Source organism: Lagopus leucura, unplaced genomic scaffold, assembly GCF_019238085.1.
Source record: "Lagopus leucura isolate 7727_CA_CO unplaced genomic scaffold, USGS_WTPT01 Super-Scaffold_100001, whole genome shotgun sequence".
Classification (NCBI taxonomy): domain Eukaryota; kingdom Metazoa; phylum Chordata; class Aves; order Galliformes; family Phasianidae; genus Lagopus; species Lagopus leucura.
Genome location: NW_024962262.1, coordinates 78,529,481 through 78,541,495, shown reverse-complemented (window position 1 = coordinate 78,541,495; position 12,015 = coordinate 78,529,481). Strand labels below are relative to the sequence as shown.

The 12,015-nt window shown below is 32.7% G+C and overlaps 1 protein-coding gene across 1 annotated transcript in view; it reads left to right on the top strand.

Moving 5' to 3' along the window:
• The window catches only part of NCAM2 (neural cell adhesion molecule 2), a 238,819-nt gene that overhangs the window by 157,069 nt on the left and 69,735 nt on the right, over positions 1-12,015 (top strand). Inside the window, exon 10 of the mRNA XM_042868461.1 lies at positions 11,417-11,604. Within this exon, the coding sequence (XP_042724395.1) occupies positions 11,417-11,604 (188 nt within the window). The remainder of the gene's footprint in view (positions 1-11,416; positions 11,605-12,015) is intronic.

The window sequence follows — 12,015 nt, the reverse complement described above, 5'->3', positions numbered from 1 at the left end:
TATGTACTTCTGTAGTCAGTGATAATGAATTCTGTGGAAGAATCTTTGCTTTTTTGAAGTTTACATGAGTCTTTGTCAGGGATTTAAATGCAACAGGGTTTCATCTCATATCATATTCTAATGGTTCTAGCTACTTAATTAATGCCAAATTTCAATTCTTTGGGCTAGGGAAGACTGCAGTGGGGGCAAAGTATTCAGTAAGGACTGATTTGAGCAACAGCTGAGGTTGGAGCTTAAACTTCTAAGATTAAATACTCTTTGGTCCTGTTTTTTGTTTTGTTTTGTTTTGTTATTTAGCTCTCTTAATCCCCTGAAAGTATCCCTTTGTTACATCTCCTCATGGAGTTCAAGGTTTGTGACAATTTTACTTACACATGGTGCTTTGTGGACAGACCATTTCAGTCAAAACTTTTGAATTTTGTCTAGGAGGCAAATAAGATATACTTCTGCTTGGAGAAGAGTCTGATGTTTTAGAAGCCATCAGAGGGTGTTTATTTTCAAATACAGGAAAATACAGCGGAAAATTTTCTCTTAAAACACTTCTCTTAAAACCTTTTATTCAAACTTCTGAAGCAGAACTTCTGTATCTATGATACAGAGATCAGTAATGTTTGCAGACTATCAAATGATTGATTTCTGGAAGGATTCTGAAAGTTACTTCAGTACACTGTTGCATGTTCCATTATTTTTTAAATGTTTATTATAGGAAAGAAATCTGAAACACAGATTTTTTCCACATTGGAATTGGATGTTAGGAATGCAAAGATTTGCCAGCTCAGATGTCGTAGAAGAAGTAACTGCAATTGCTTTAGCATAATCACTTTAAAAAAAAAAAAGATATTTGAAGAAATTTGAAATTTGCAAAACATTACTCTTTTAGAAGCATATGAGTTTAAAATACTGACTCGGGACTTTGTGGTGCACAGCTAATTATTTATATTTTATGTATTCAAGGGAAAAGTTCTTTATCAGATAAAAATGAAAGTTCATTGAAGCTTGTTTAAAATTTCTGTACAGTTCTAGATCATATCTTAGCCTATAGGTAAAATATATTGTTTGATTAAGTTTATATAGCCATTATGACTTAAAATTCAATACTGTTGTGGTTTTGTGGTTTTTTGGTTTTTTTTTTAATTCACAAGGGAGTTATAGAATGTGTTATATTTTATGAAACATAGGCAACAGAAAATGAGGAATTCATTAGAAGCACAGAATTCATACCAAAGGTCACAACAAAATTTCTGTGTTTATACATTTTATGTCATTTTAACATCTTTCAGGGTGAAAAGATAACCTATTAATTCAAATATTCCAATATGTCCCAATTGAATTAATGTGAGGAGTATGGCACACTTAATTTGCAGTATGTATAGAAGCAATCTGTGTGTGAAGATGGATTAGCATATTGTTTTGATCCTGAGGTTATGCATTAGTACAAACACTTTTTTGACACAAAACATTGCAGTTTGGAAATGTGATAAAAACATTTTTTATATGACTCTATCATCAGATTATTTTTATATATAACACAAGATTTTTTTTTAATAAATTTATAAAACTGGAATCTCTAGTTTTGAAAACTTGAACTGATACGAAGTTTGATATGAAGGTTGGTTGCTTTTTTTTTCTAGCACAGGTGTTCTTTGAATACCAAAAATAGAAACATTTTCATACCAATGAGTGTCCAGTAATTTTATAATGCAGTGCTAGTATATTAGAGTGATACAATGTAAGTCGGTCTCTGTTGACATTCTGACTAACCCCTTAGAGCAGTTTTAAACTTGTGCTGAAAGTAACTTTGCATCAGTGTGTGAAACTGCAAATGTGGTTTGCTTGTCTCACCTAGGCAAAAAAAAAAACGATCTTGTCTAATGGCAAAGACTTCTGCCCTTTAAAATAGTGTCCTCAGAGGACAGGGTCTTCATTCTGGCCTCATCCTCCATCAGTCTCGTTTCTGTCATAACCTTCTGTGATGAATCAGTCTTATCAAGTGACCTGTCAGAAGATGATTCTTATCACTCTTTCCCCATAGCGTTTTGTTGCCAAAAATAGCAGAGTGCTTTTCTCAAAGTGCTTTTTTTTCCCCCCTTTTATGTGTGTGTTTTGTTTCATAGCAAGTGCCAAAGTTACCTTTCATTCATCATTTTCTTTTATAATTAGCAAGTAAGAAACTTTCACCTAAAGTTACATGTTCAAAAACTAAATAACTGATTGGTCTTCACAGCAAAAATGGGAAAAGAGGGGAATTTTTTGAGATTTAGTGAAGTTGGTATTGAATAAATGATTTGACCTTCTTTCTATTGATCTTTTTTCAGTATATTGTTTATATGAACATTGCTATCAGGGTTGCTTTTTTTTTTTTTTAAATATTCATTTATGAAATTACAAATATGAAAAATCATGTAATTTCTATGTAATTGATTTTGATTTTCTTCTCTTCAGACTTAGTTTTGAGATGAATCTTTTTTCAGGTTCACTCTGCATAATCACTAGTAGACCATTCTATCAGAATTTTTATTATTTTAATAACATTCTTGTATAAATTTCAGTATTTTACAATTAAAACATAAATAAAGAACCAAGGCCTATTTGTACATATTGTTCCATAGCTACTAGACATGAAAAAATGATGCACCTAATGCTACTCCATAATATCAGTAGTCTTCTTTATATGTGTTTAAAGCATTTGGTAGTTTTTGTTGTCAGGAGCGAAGGCATGTTCTTGGCACATTCTCAAATGACAGTGCAGTTAAACATCCCTAATGGCGACACAGAGTGCCCTGGTGTCACTGTCTCATCCTTCACTTACTGTCCTCTATCTGAGACTTAAACTGACAGTGGGATTGCACAGAGTTTCTGTACTTCATCCTTGTTCTGTGTTGAGGTTGTTTTTGATGATAAGAGCAGTTCTCCAGGACAGAAGGAGATTATCAGGTTTGATACCATCTGGGTGCAGTTAACCCTGCCTTTTATCTGAAGTAAATGCTAGACAGCCATAAATTGTTTGGAGCCCAGAGGCACTTCAGTGATTTCTCCCTACAAAGTCATCTTTGTGTTCAGTTCTGTTTGTTTTTCTTTATATTTAATATGTAAAAAAACCAAGTACATGAAAAATAAGGTATCATTCTTAATATGGTTCATTAATGAATATAATCAACTGCAAATGTTGATTATACATATGAAGCTGAGTATTGGGTGTTATTAACATTAATCACAATCACTACTGCCAATAATAATAATAATTGAATCAACTAATTTTTAAAAAATTAGATATAACAGAAAGTACTCTAAAGGTGGGGTTTTAAAAGGACTGAAGGAAATAAAATGTATAAATCCCAGTGAATTACAAAGTGATTTGTACATACAAATCAGGTGCCTTTCCCTGTTACAGTTTTAGTACAAATGTTTGCATTTCTATATGGTACTGTTGTGGTTTTAGCTGAGATATGTTTGTTCTGAAAATATATACTAGGGATATAAGGGAATCTTAAAAATCACAATATAGATTGATTAAAAAAATTTCTGATGAGAGAGCGCATTATTTCTTGGGTGTTTTTCTACAAGTTATTCACTGCAGTGATTAGCATTAGAGAATGAAAATGCATAATTTTGACATATTAGATACGATGGGTAATCTATCTTCAGGTATTATTCTCTGTAAGCATGCATTACTAATTTGGAAAGGATTTAAACAATCCAGTAATGATTAACAGATTACTACTCCTACAAGCAGTTCTCTGCTTGCCCTTAAAGTTATCTCTTCATCGTGTTTCAACTGTCATTAACACAATCAGAAATATTCAAACCACTTAATTGTTTACACCTAGGAGCAGGCATGTGCACGCTACAGTAATACACTTGTATATCCAGTCACTCTATATCACCAAAGGGAATTGCAAGTTCCTTTGGAGAATATATCCCTTACCAGCAAAAACTTTCTAAGTCATGTTGTTTATAAAAGGCTGTCTTTTCTACCTACTGCCTAGGAAGCATCCTAACATAGTTTTTCATAGCTGCAGTTACAGGTTTTCACAGGTTTCAGTTCCATTTGAAATTCTCCATTCTGCAGTTATTAAATATGCTGTAAAGGTCCAACCTCATGGTAAGCTGGTGTTGTGGGTAATAGACTATCAATCACAAACATATTACGTTTGGTAATACGGTACATTTTTATATGAGAGCAGCCACATGAGTGGTTAAAAAATATGATTTCTTAGAAAACAATTTATGGAAAACATTTAAGTAGTTAATAATTTCACCCATAAAAGAGAAGATTTGCTTACTACTGTTCTTTTTGTCCAAAGCTGAATTTTGTAGTTTTATTCCTTATTACATATCAACATTTTTTCAGTTACACACACAAAAAAAAATTGTGTAACAGAGCAGAATATTATTTATCAGTAAATTAACTTTTGCAGTGTTTATTATTTTACTGCTTATCGAAAAGTCTTTTTTTTTTTTTCTTCCACCTCAACTTGAAATCAACCTCTTTACTGTTAAATTAATCGACTTTTGCTTTCTGAATAGGTTAACCTTTTAGGCCTTCATTATGTTAGTCAGCTATTTTTCACTGCAGTTATTTCAGATGCTTTGGATTCTTGCTATTTAATTTATACCTTTGCAAAAACACATTTTTTGGAAAAAAAAAAAATTACTTAAAAGCAGACTGAATAAGTTGAGCCACAAATTCTACCTTACTTCAAAGAAGGAAGGCTTTGAATTAGTGAAAATATTACTGTGGGTAGTACATCACAAAAGCTGTACTGTATTTGATTCCAAATAGAATTCCAGGTATGTACTGATATTATGAATTCTACAAATATGATCAGTGTATGTACAGTTTTACTACCCATGTAGTCACCAAATGTTTGAAGTTGGATGGGATTGCCTTTTGTCCTGTCACTGGCACCACTGAAAAGAGCCTGATTCCATCTACTTAGTCTGTCCCTTTGGATATTTGTGTGCATTGATGAGATCTCCACTGAGTCTTCTTCAGACTCAGCAGTCCCAGCTCTTGGGGACTCCATTACCACATATGAATGATTATGGTCTAGTTTGCCCCATCTTGTTATCACTACCTGAGAACAATGCTGGTGAATATATTTGACCTTGTGAGTCAAGGTCAAGTGAACAAGAAAGTGAAACAAAATGCTGACATATTCTGGAAGATTTTCCATCTTTTGTAAGATCTCTGTGGTTTTAGTTGCATTTCTTCTTGTTAAATTTACAGCTCAAATGAGAAAAGAAAGATGGTTGAGATCACTTGTTAGCATCATGAAATATATACTGTTATTGTAGCATAAGTTTAGGGCTCAGGAGTGACACTGGTTAAGACTTAACTTTTCCTTGTCTACCTTTTGTTCATACATCATAGAAGTAAATTTGGTTTGCTGTTTCGGTAATTTAAAGGGAATCGGATAATTAAATGAGCAAAAATGAGGATTGTTGCATAAAGTCACTTGGCAAAAAACGCTTTACCAAGACTGCCTGTACTGGGCATGGATGAATGCAGCTTTGTTTTCTCTTTCTCATTCTGCCACAATAAATGTAAAATGATAATTTATTCATCTATGCAATAAATCAACCTATTACTTAAAGCAGTAATTTCCATTTTGAAAGATTTTTGGCTTATGTGCGCCTACAACTTGTTAAAATACCACGTTCACCTCAAGAATATTTCTAATATTTTTTCCGAATGCAGCTCTGTATTACCTGGTCTTGCTGACATTACAATGTGCTTGATGTTATTTTAAGTAGATTTTTAATACCTTGTTGGCTTGAATAAAGTATTTTGAATTTTATTCTGTTTCTTTTCAGATTTAGTAGTTTCATTCATGTTTGCATAAACATCTTTACTTGCCATCATTATTTTTCATATATTCAACTATATAAGTAAAGATTTAATATATATATATTTTTTAAATATTTCCTTCATCCTCATTTTGCTTCACGAGTTTTTGTTGTAGGGCTAAAAATGTTAAATAAGTGATAGTAAGCACTGAAATTTTAAACTGTAGTTTTCATAATTTGAAAATTTAATAGAATTTTACAAGTCATTTTTTCCTAGATAAAATCTTTCTTTTTTTGTGCTCAGAGGATCTTGAAGTGATTGAAACATCTACAAATGTATCACCTACCTGGTATGGATCTCACGCACCACAGAACTTACCCCTGACCTGCTTTTTCTTCACATACTGGGAGCATAGGGCTAAAGTAGGGAGGGAAACCAGGTGAGTTTGAGAAATCTCTACTGAAGGTCTGTGGGTTTATAGGTATAGGCTTAGGGAAATCAACCTGTTGGAAGTTGAGTTGGATTTACAAGGTAGTTTCAGCAGTGCTATTATTATTTTTAATCCGTTCCTAAAAATTTCATGGTGATTATTGTTCTTTTCTGGACAATAATGACTGTAAAGTGAAGTGAAAGCTGAATTCCTGTACCACATAGGAATAACTATTATGGTTTTGGGAGTATGGGATGGACAGGGAGAGCAAGAGAGTGGAGAGGAAGGGGAATAGAGGAAAGAGATCAACAAGAGTCATATTGTGGAGCTAAGGATGACAGGGAAGTACAGAAGGTAAAGGTTGTTGAATAAGAAATATGTAAATATCAGAAATACGTACAACTCACAAGATCACAAATTTTCAGACATTAGTAAATCAGGAAGCTGAGAGTTCAGATTAAACTTAGTGAAACTAGACCAGCTGAAGATATCAAAGTGCTACCTTGAAAACTGTATCCCAGCAGTAGCATAAATATTTTAGGCAGTTTTAGAGGATTTTAAACAGATTTATCCATTCACAACATATTTTTCTATGAAAGTGGTTTCTTTCTTTTTTTTTTTTTTTAAGTGATGAACCGAATACTTTTTCAACATGCCAAGTGAAATTCAGCAAAAAATACATTTAGATTTTTTGTGTCTGTCAGCACAAAGCACCAGAACTATGCAAACATTCATTGCTCATAATTTGTTAACGTCTGATGGTACTGTCATAAAAAACACACATTGCATCTAGCAGAACGATACCTTATCTTCATTACAAATGATTTTTTATCTATTTTTATGGAGATGAAGAAATCAGCATGATGTTTGGGTTTAAAAATATGATGTTGTAGTCAAGGTAATCAGGGACTAGAACTTGGTTGCCCTTCCTAAAGCACTTACTCCTACTCCTTTATAAACTGTATTATTAGTAGATAGTCTATCTTACTATTGACTACTATGTGTTTTATTGTATGCATTTAAAGAAGAACCAAAAAGGGAAGGGGAAGGAAATAATTACTGTGGTCAAGGAAAGTACTAGATTTGTTAAAATATCGAGTTCTTGATGATGGGAAAAATATGCCAGTGTTAATAGAATAAGAGAGAGATTTCCAAAAATGTAGTACAGGAAACATCCAGCATCTTAGACCTGACAATCCATTACGTATTTTCACTGTGGGATTTTGTAAGATTAATTATTTGAGGAACAAATACCAAAAAGTTCGATAGCATATGCTTTTAAATGAAGTACAAATCTGATTCTGCTCACTACTTTGCTATTATGGCTGTCTGGACACATGCACTGAATCAGTAATCTGCCATATCCATTTTTTTTTTTTCAACTCTGAACATACACCAGAACTGGATCTTTGAAGTTGTTAATTGAATTATTTTCTGGATGAGACAGATGATTTATTGATTTGTCTTGAATCACTGTTCTAGACATTATACCTAATACGAATGCCTACATGCCAGAAACAATTTTCAGCATTTGCTTCTCTTATGCAATCTTCATACACTGTTTATGAGTAACGACTCTTCCTAAATGTTTTGCTGTGCTGTCTGTTTCTTTCCCATTTAGGAAAATGAAAAGCTTGAGCATAGCTGGTGCTCATTCCCTAATATTCTCAAGTGCCATTCTGAAGTTAGAATTACGTACAGAATCCTACTCTAATAGAGGATTTTGTTTAATTTCATACCTATATGGCATAGTGTGTCTTCATTCTAAGCATATTTTTAATTTGGATTACCTCATCTCTCCAAAATAATACTGCATGTTTTATCATTAAAGTTTATAACAATACTTACGAGCTTCATTGTTTGCCTGTGGCAACTGATAGGAAAAGTTGCTTTTGTATGTTTTGGCAGCATTTTTTATTTTTAGTGGAGTCATAAGGTTTAAGTGTAATAAATATCTGTGACTCAGTTTTTATTAAATTTGTGAACAATTTTTTTTTTTCAATGAAGTGCATTCAATCTCATAGTTTTGTATTTAGCCATTTAAAAGTCACGTATGTTGTTTCAACTGGTAGTATTCAATGGACAAATGCTTAGAAAGAATGGTTAATTTATGAGTAGCCCTGAACTGATTTGTTGTCTGGCACAAATTAGTCCTGAGTTACATATTTCTATTTTTTTGTTGTTGTTTTACCTTTCTCATATATCTGTTTTTTATTTCTTATTATACAGTACATGCATTGCATTTAAATATCCTACACCACTGTATGTCATAGGATATTTATGTCTCTCAGTTATTTTAAAAGACTGAAGACATTAGATTTTAAGACATCAAATAGTCAATGTTATGTTTTCAAAACTTTGAAGTGTTTCTTTTTCTGTTCACTGCTTTATGCTAAACATATTATGTGCTTCCCTTTGAAATGCCAATTTTGTAACCATTTAAGCCTGCTATATTACAGTTAATGATGAAAATGTAGAAGAAGAAAAAGGAAAATCTCTCTATAAAACAATTATCCCCTTCCACTTCAGCATTTTTATTTTATAAGAAATACTACATTATCTTCTATACATACTTAAATAATGATTTCCAGACTTTCTTCTTCGTATGAAATACCATTCCAGTTATCTATTACTGACTAGTGAGTTTAAGATGATTTGTCTGAATAAAACCATTAATGTTTCTTTTCTCTTCACTGGATCTATTAACTACTGGGGAAATTACTGAAAAGCCTTTTTTTCCGCAAGGCTTTTAAGAGGGACAATGAAAAGCTCATTTTGTTTAGCAGTGCTTTACATTTGGGAGTTGTTGATTTTGGTATATCTTTATTTGAAGGACTCCTAGCACTATTTGTAATTTTGAATGTTAAAACTGCTGTTAGTATGTATAGTCACATGTAAATAACAGCCCAAAACTTGTAAATTATTCTTTTAAAACATAAACAGATACTGTAAGCATCCAATAAATATCTATCTTGAGAAGATAGAGCAGTTTAAAATGAAAGTCCCTGTTCTTCTAAATGTATGTACAGCAAGAGTGCAGTCCTTTTTTACGTGTAACACTTACATATGATATAAATTGGCCAAATGTATACTTAAACCCACAGTAAGCATCAAAACATGCAATTTTACCTAGGGAGGAAAGGTATTTGGGCTCCGACAGAGCATCCTTACATCTTCCATGTTTGTGCCATTGTTCGTGGACAGAATGAACTTGTCATGAGAAATTATACATTATGGAGGATAAAGCTTGTCTAAAACCTGTTGTGTGGTAACCACATTTTGTGTCTCATGCGCTCTATGATGAGATTTCTATCCATACATTTGTCACATTCAGTACAAAAGCTGTTTGCCAGGCACAAATCAGTTCATGAAGTTTTCCTTCAAGTGACTTCTGCTAAATTATTTTCTAGAGGAAAAGTCAGGAGTTGGACTTTTGATATTCCAGCATTCCATACTTAAGCGTAAAACAGGCATATGCAAGGTTTGGTGTTGTTTTTTTTTTTAAGGGAGGTCCTATGTTTTGAAATGTCACATCCAGAACACTCTGCAGTACTCTGTTCTTTGCATGATATTTAGATGCTGAAGTACGGTTTTTAAAGGTCTATGAGAATCAAAGGGCAGTAGAATTTCTTGCTATAACACTTGAAAAAAAGGACGAGCTTCTGTGTCTTGTAAATAAAGCCATAGTCAGACATACTTTGTTTATTCAAAATATGTTGATTGTGCTTATCAGTGTAGCAGGTTTGATTTGTACTTGGAACTGGTGAGAGTTCTCTTGCAAAAGCCTGTAATATGCCTGCACCAGCAGTGTAGTAACATCAAAAAGTTAGTATTGCAGAAAGGCAAACACATAAGGAAGTTGAAAACATGCACTACAGAAAGAAGAAAGTAGTTTTACGTCATTCCCAAAGATAAATTTTACAGTTCAATTAAATACGCTCTGTTCTGGTCTTTGTTAGACTTCTAGAAATTTTCTAGCCTAAAGTTGAAGTAATTGAGAAGTCTAAAACATAGCTTCCTGAGACAACAGGAAGCATTTAAGATTTCTTTATTAAAACAGGTATATATGTAAATATTTCAAGTATTAAAAAGAGATGCCGTGACACCCGTTTTAATTGATAAATATCCTCAAGAATTGTGTTAGTTTCCCTCACTTTCAGTAATATAAAGAATACTTACGTAATACTCTTAAATATAATAAGTGGGATTAAAAATGAAAAAGACACTTCAAAATATTCAGTAGACAAAAAATACTGTTTTACCCAAGACAGAGGCAGAAGAGCAGGGAAAGAATCACTCCCTCCCTCTCATTTTCTGGAGGCCATCAGGGTCTTCAGGAAACTGTGTAGAGTGGAAAAGCCTTGTCACTGCAGGCACTGTGATCTCAAGATTATAATTAGTTCACAAACCAGACATTTTCTCTCTATCTGATTCATTGTTTAGCTACATATTTAATATAGCCATGTACAGCCAGATTTGCAAGGAAGATGCACCATTTTTTTATTTTCAGTAATTTAGGTTTTGTTAAGGAACCGGTATGAAGATTATCTTAAATAGAAAGCGTGCTGATGTGTACAGTATTTTACCTGAAGTTGGTAGAATACATTGCAATATTTTAGGTATTCTTTTCGCTTTCTTTTTTTTTTTTCTTCTAGGTTTATTCACACTGCTAATCATCTTTAGAAGGATTTGATAAGGTATATGCTAATTCCAGTAGGAAACTGGTGAAGCTCCTAGATATCTGTGAATATTCATAGTGAATGTAATTTCTGCATGGCAAAAGTGGACACTATAAATTCGATCACCAAACAATTTATATAAGTTTCATAATCCGATTACATTTGTCACAGAAGAGTCTTATTAAAGAGTTTCTCATCCTTGGGAAGAAATAATCTTCGTCATTTCTGAAACACATCTTTCAAGGGACTGATGTTGCCTAATATTAAATATAACTGATAGGTCTTCTCTTTCCGAGAATTTCATCTGAAACAATTTCAGTAGAGGAGAAGCACATGAAAATTAGGTCCCTAGAAACTCAGGATTGTATACTGTTGTTATCATGGTTAGTAATAAATTGAAACAGAATTAAATTAAACTTTCTAAAATGTTAATGCTTCAATAAGTTTATATAGCTTGTTTTACTGAAACAGTTAACATATTTGTGTATTACTTTTTTTTTTTTTTTTTTTAAACAGATGCTCCAACGTTTCTGTCAAATCAAACTGTGTATTTCTCTTGGGAAGGCAATCCCATCAATATAACATGTGAAGTACTAGCAAATCCATCTGCCTCAGTTCAGTGGAGAAAAGGAAAATTAGTTCTACCAGTAAAGAATACAACACATCTGAAGACCTACAGTGCAGGAAGAAAGCTGATTCTAGAGGTAAGGCTTAAAATGGAAATCAGTTCAGTGAAATTAGCTAATTAATTTCTTCCTCAGTGTGGCATCATTGCAAGTATTATACTATGTGTGTAAAGGTAAGATTTGCAATCTAATAAGTAAAGCTCTTCAAAACAAAACAAAAAAAAAGTGAACTGATTTATCTCCACATTTCTTGTGAACAGTTAGGAAATAAACCTAATTTACATAGCTTATATTTAGGATTCTGCTGGCACTGAATGTAATTTGCATTTATGGCAAGTAAATAATGGCATAAGTATAAAATTAAATCATCAGGTTGAAATTTAAAAATTAAGTGACGTAATGGAAGATGCTTGGCATATAGAGAACTATGTATTTGGCTTCAGTCATGACTGTGAAGGAAGGCAAAGTGGTAAAAGACTGCAGTTGATT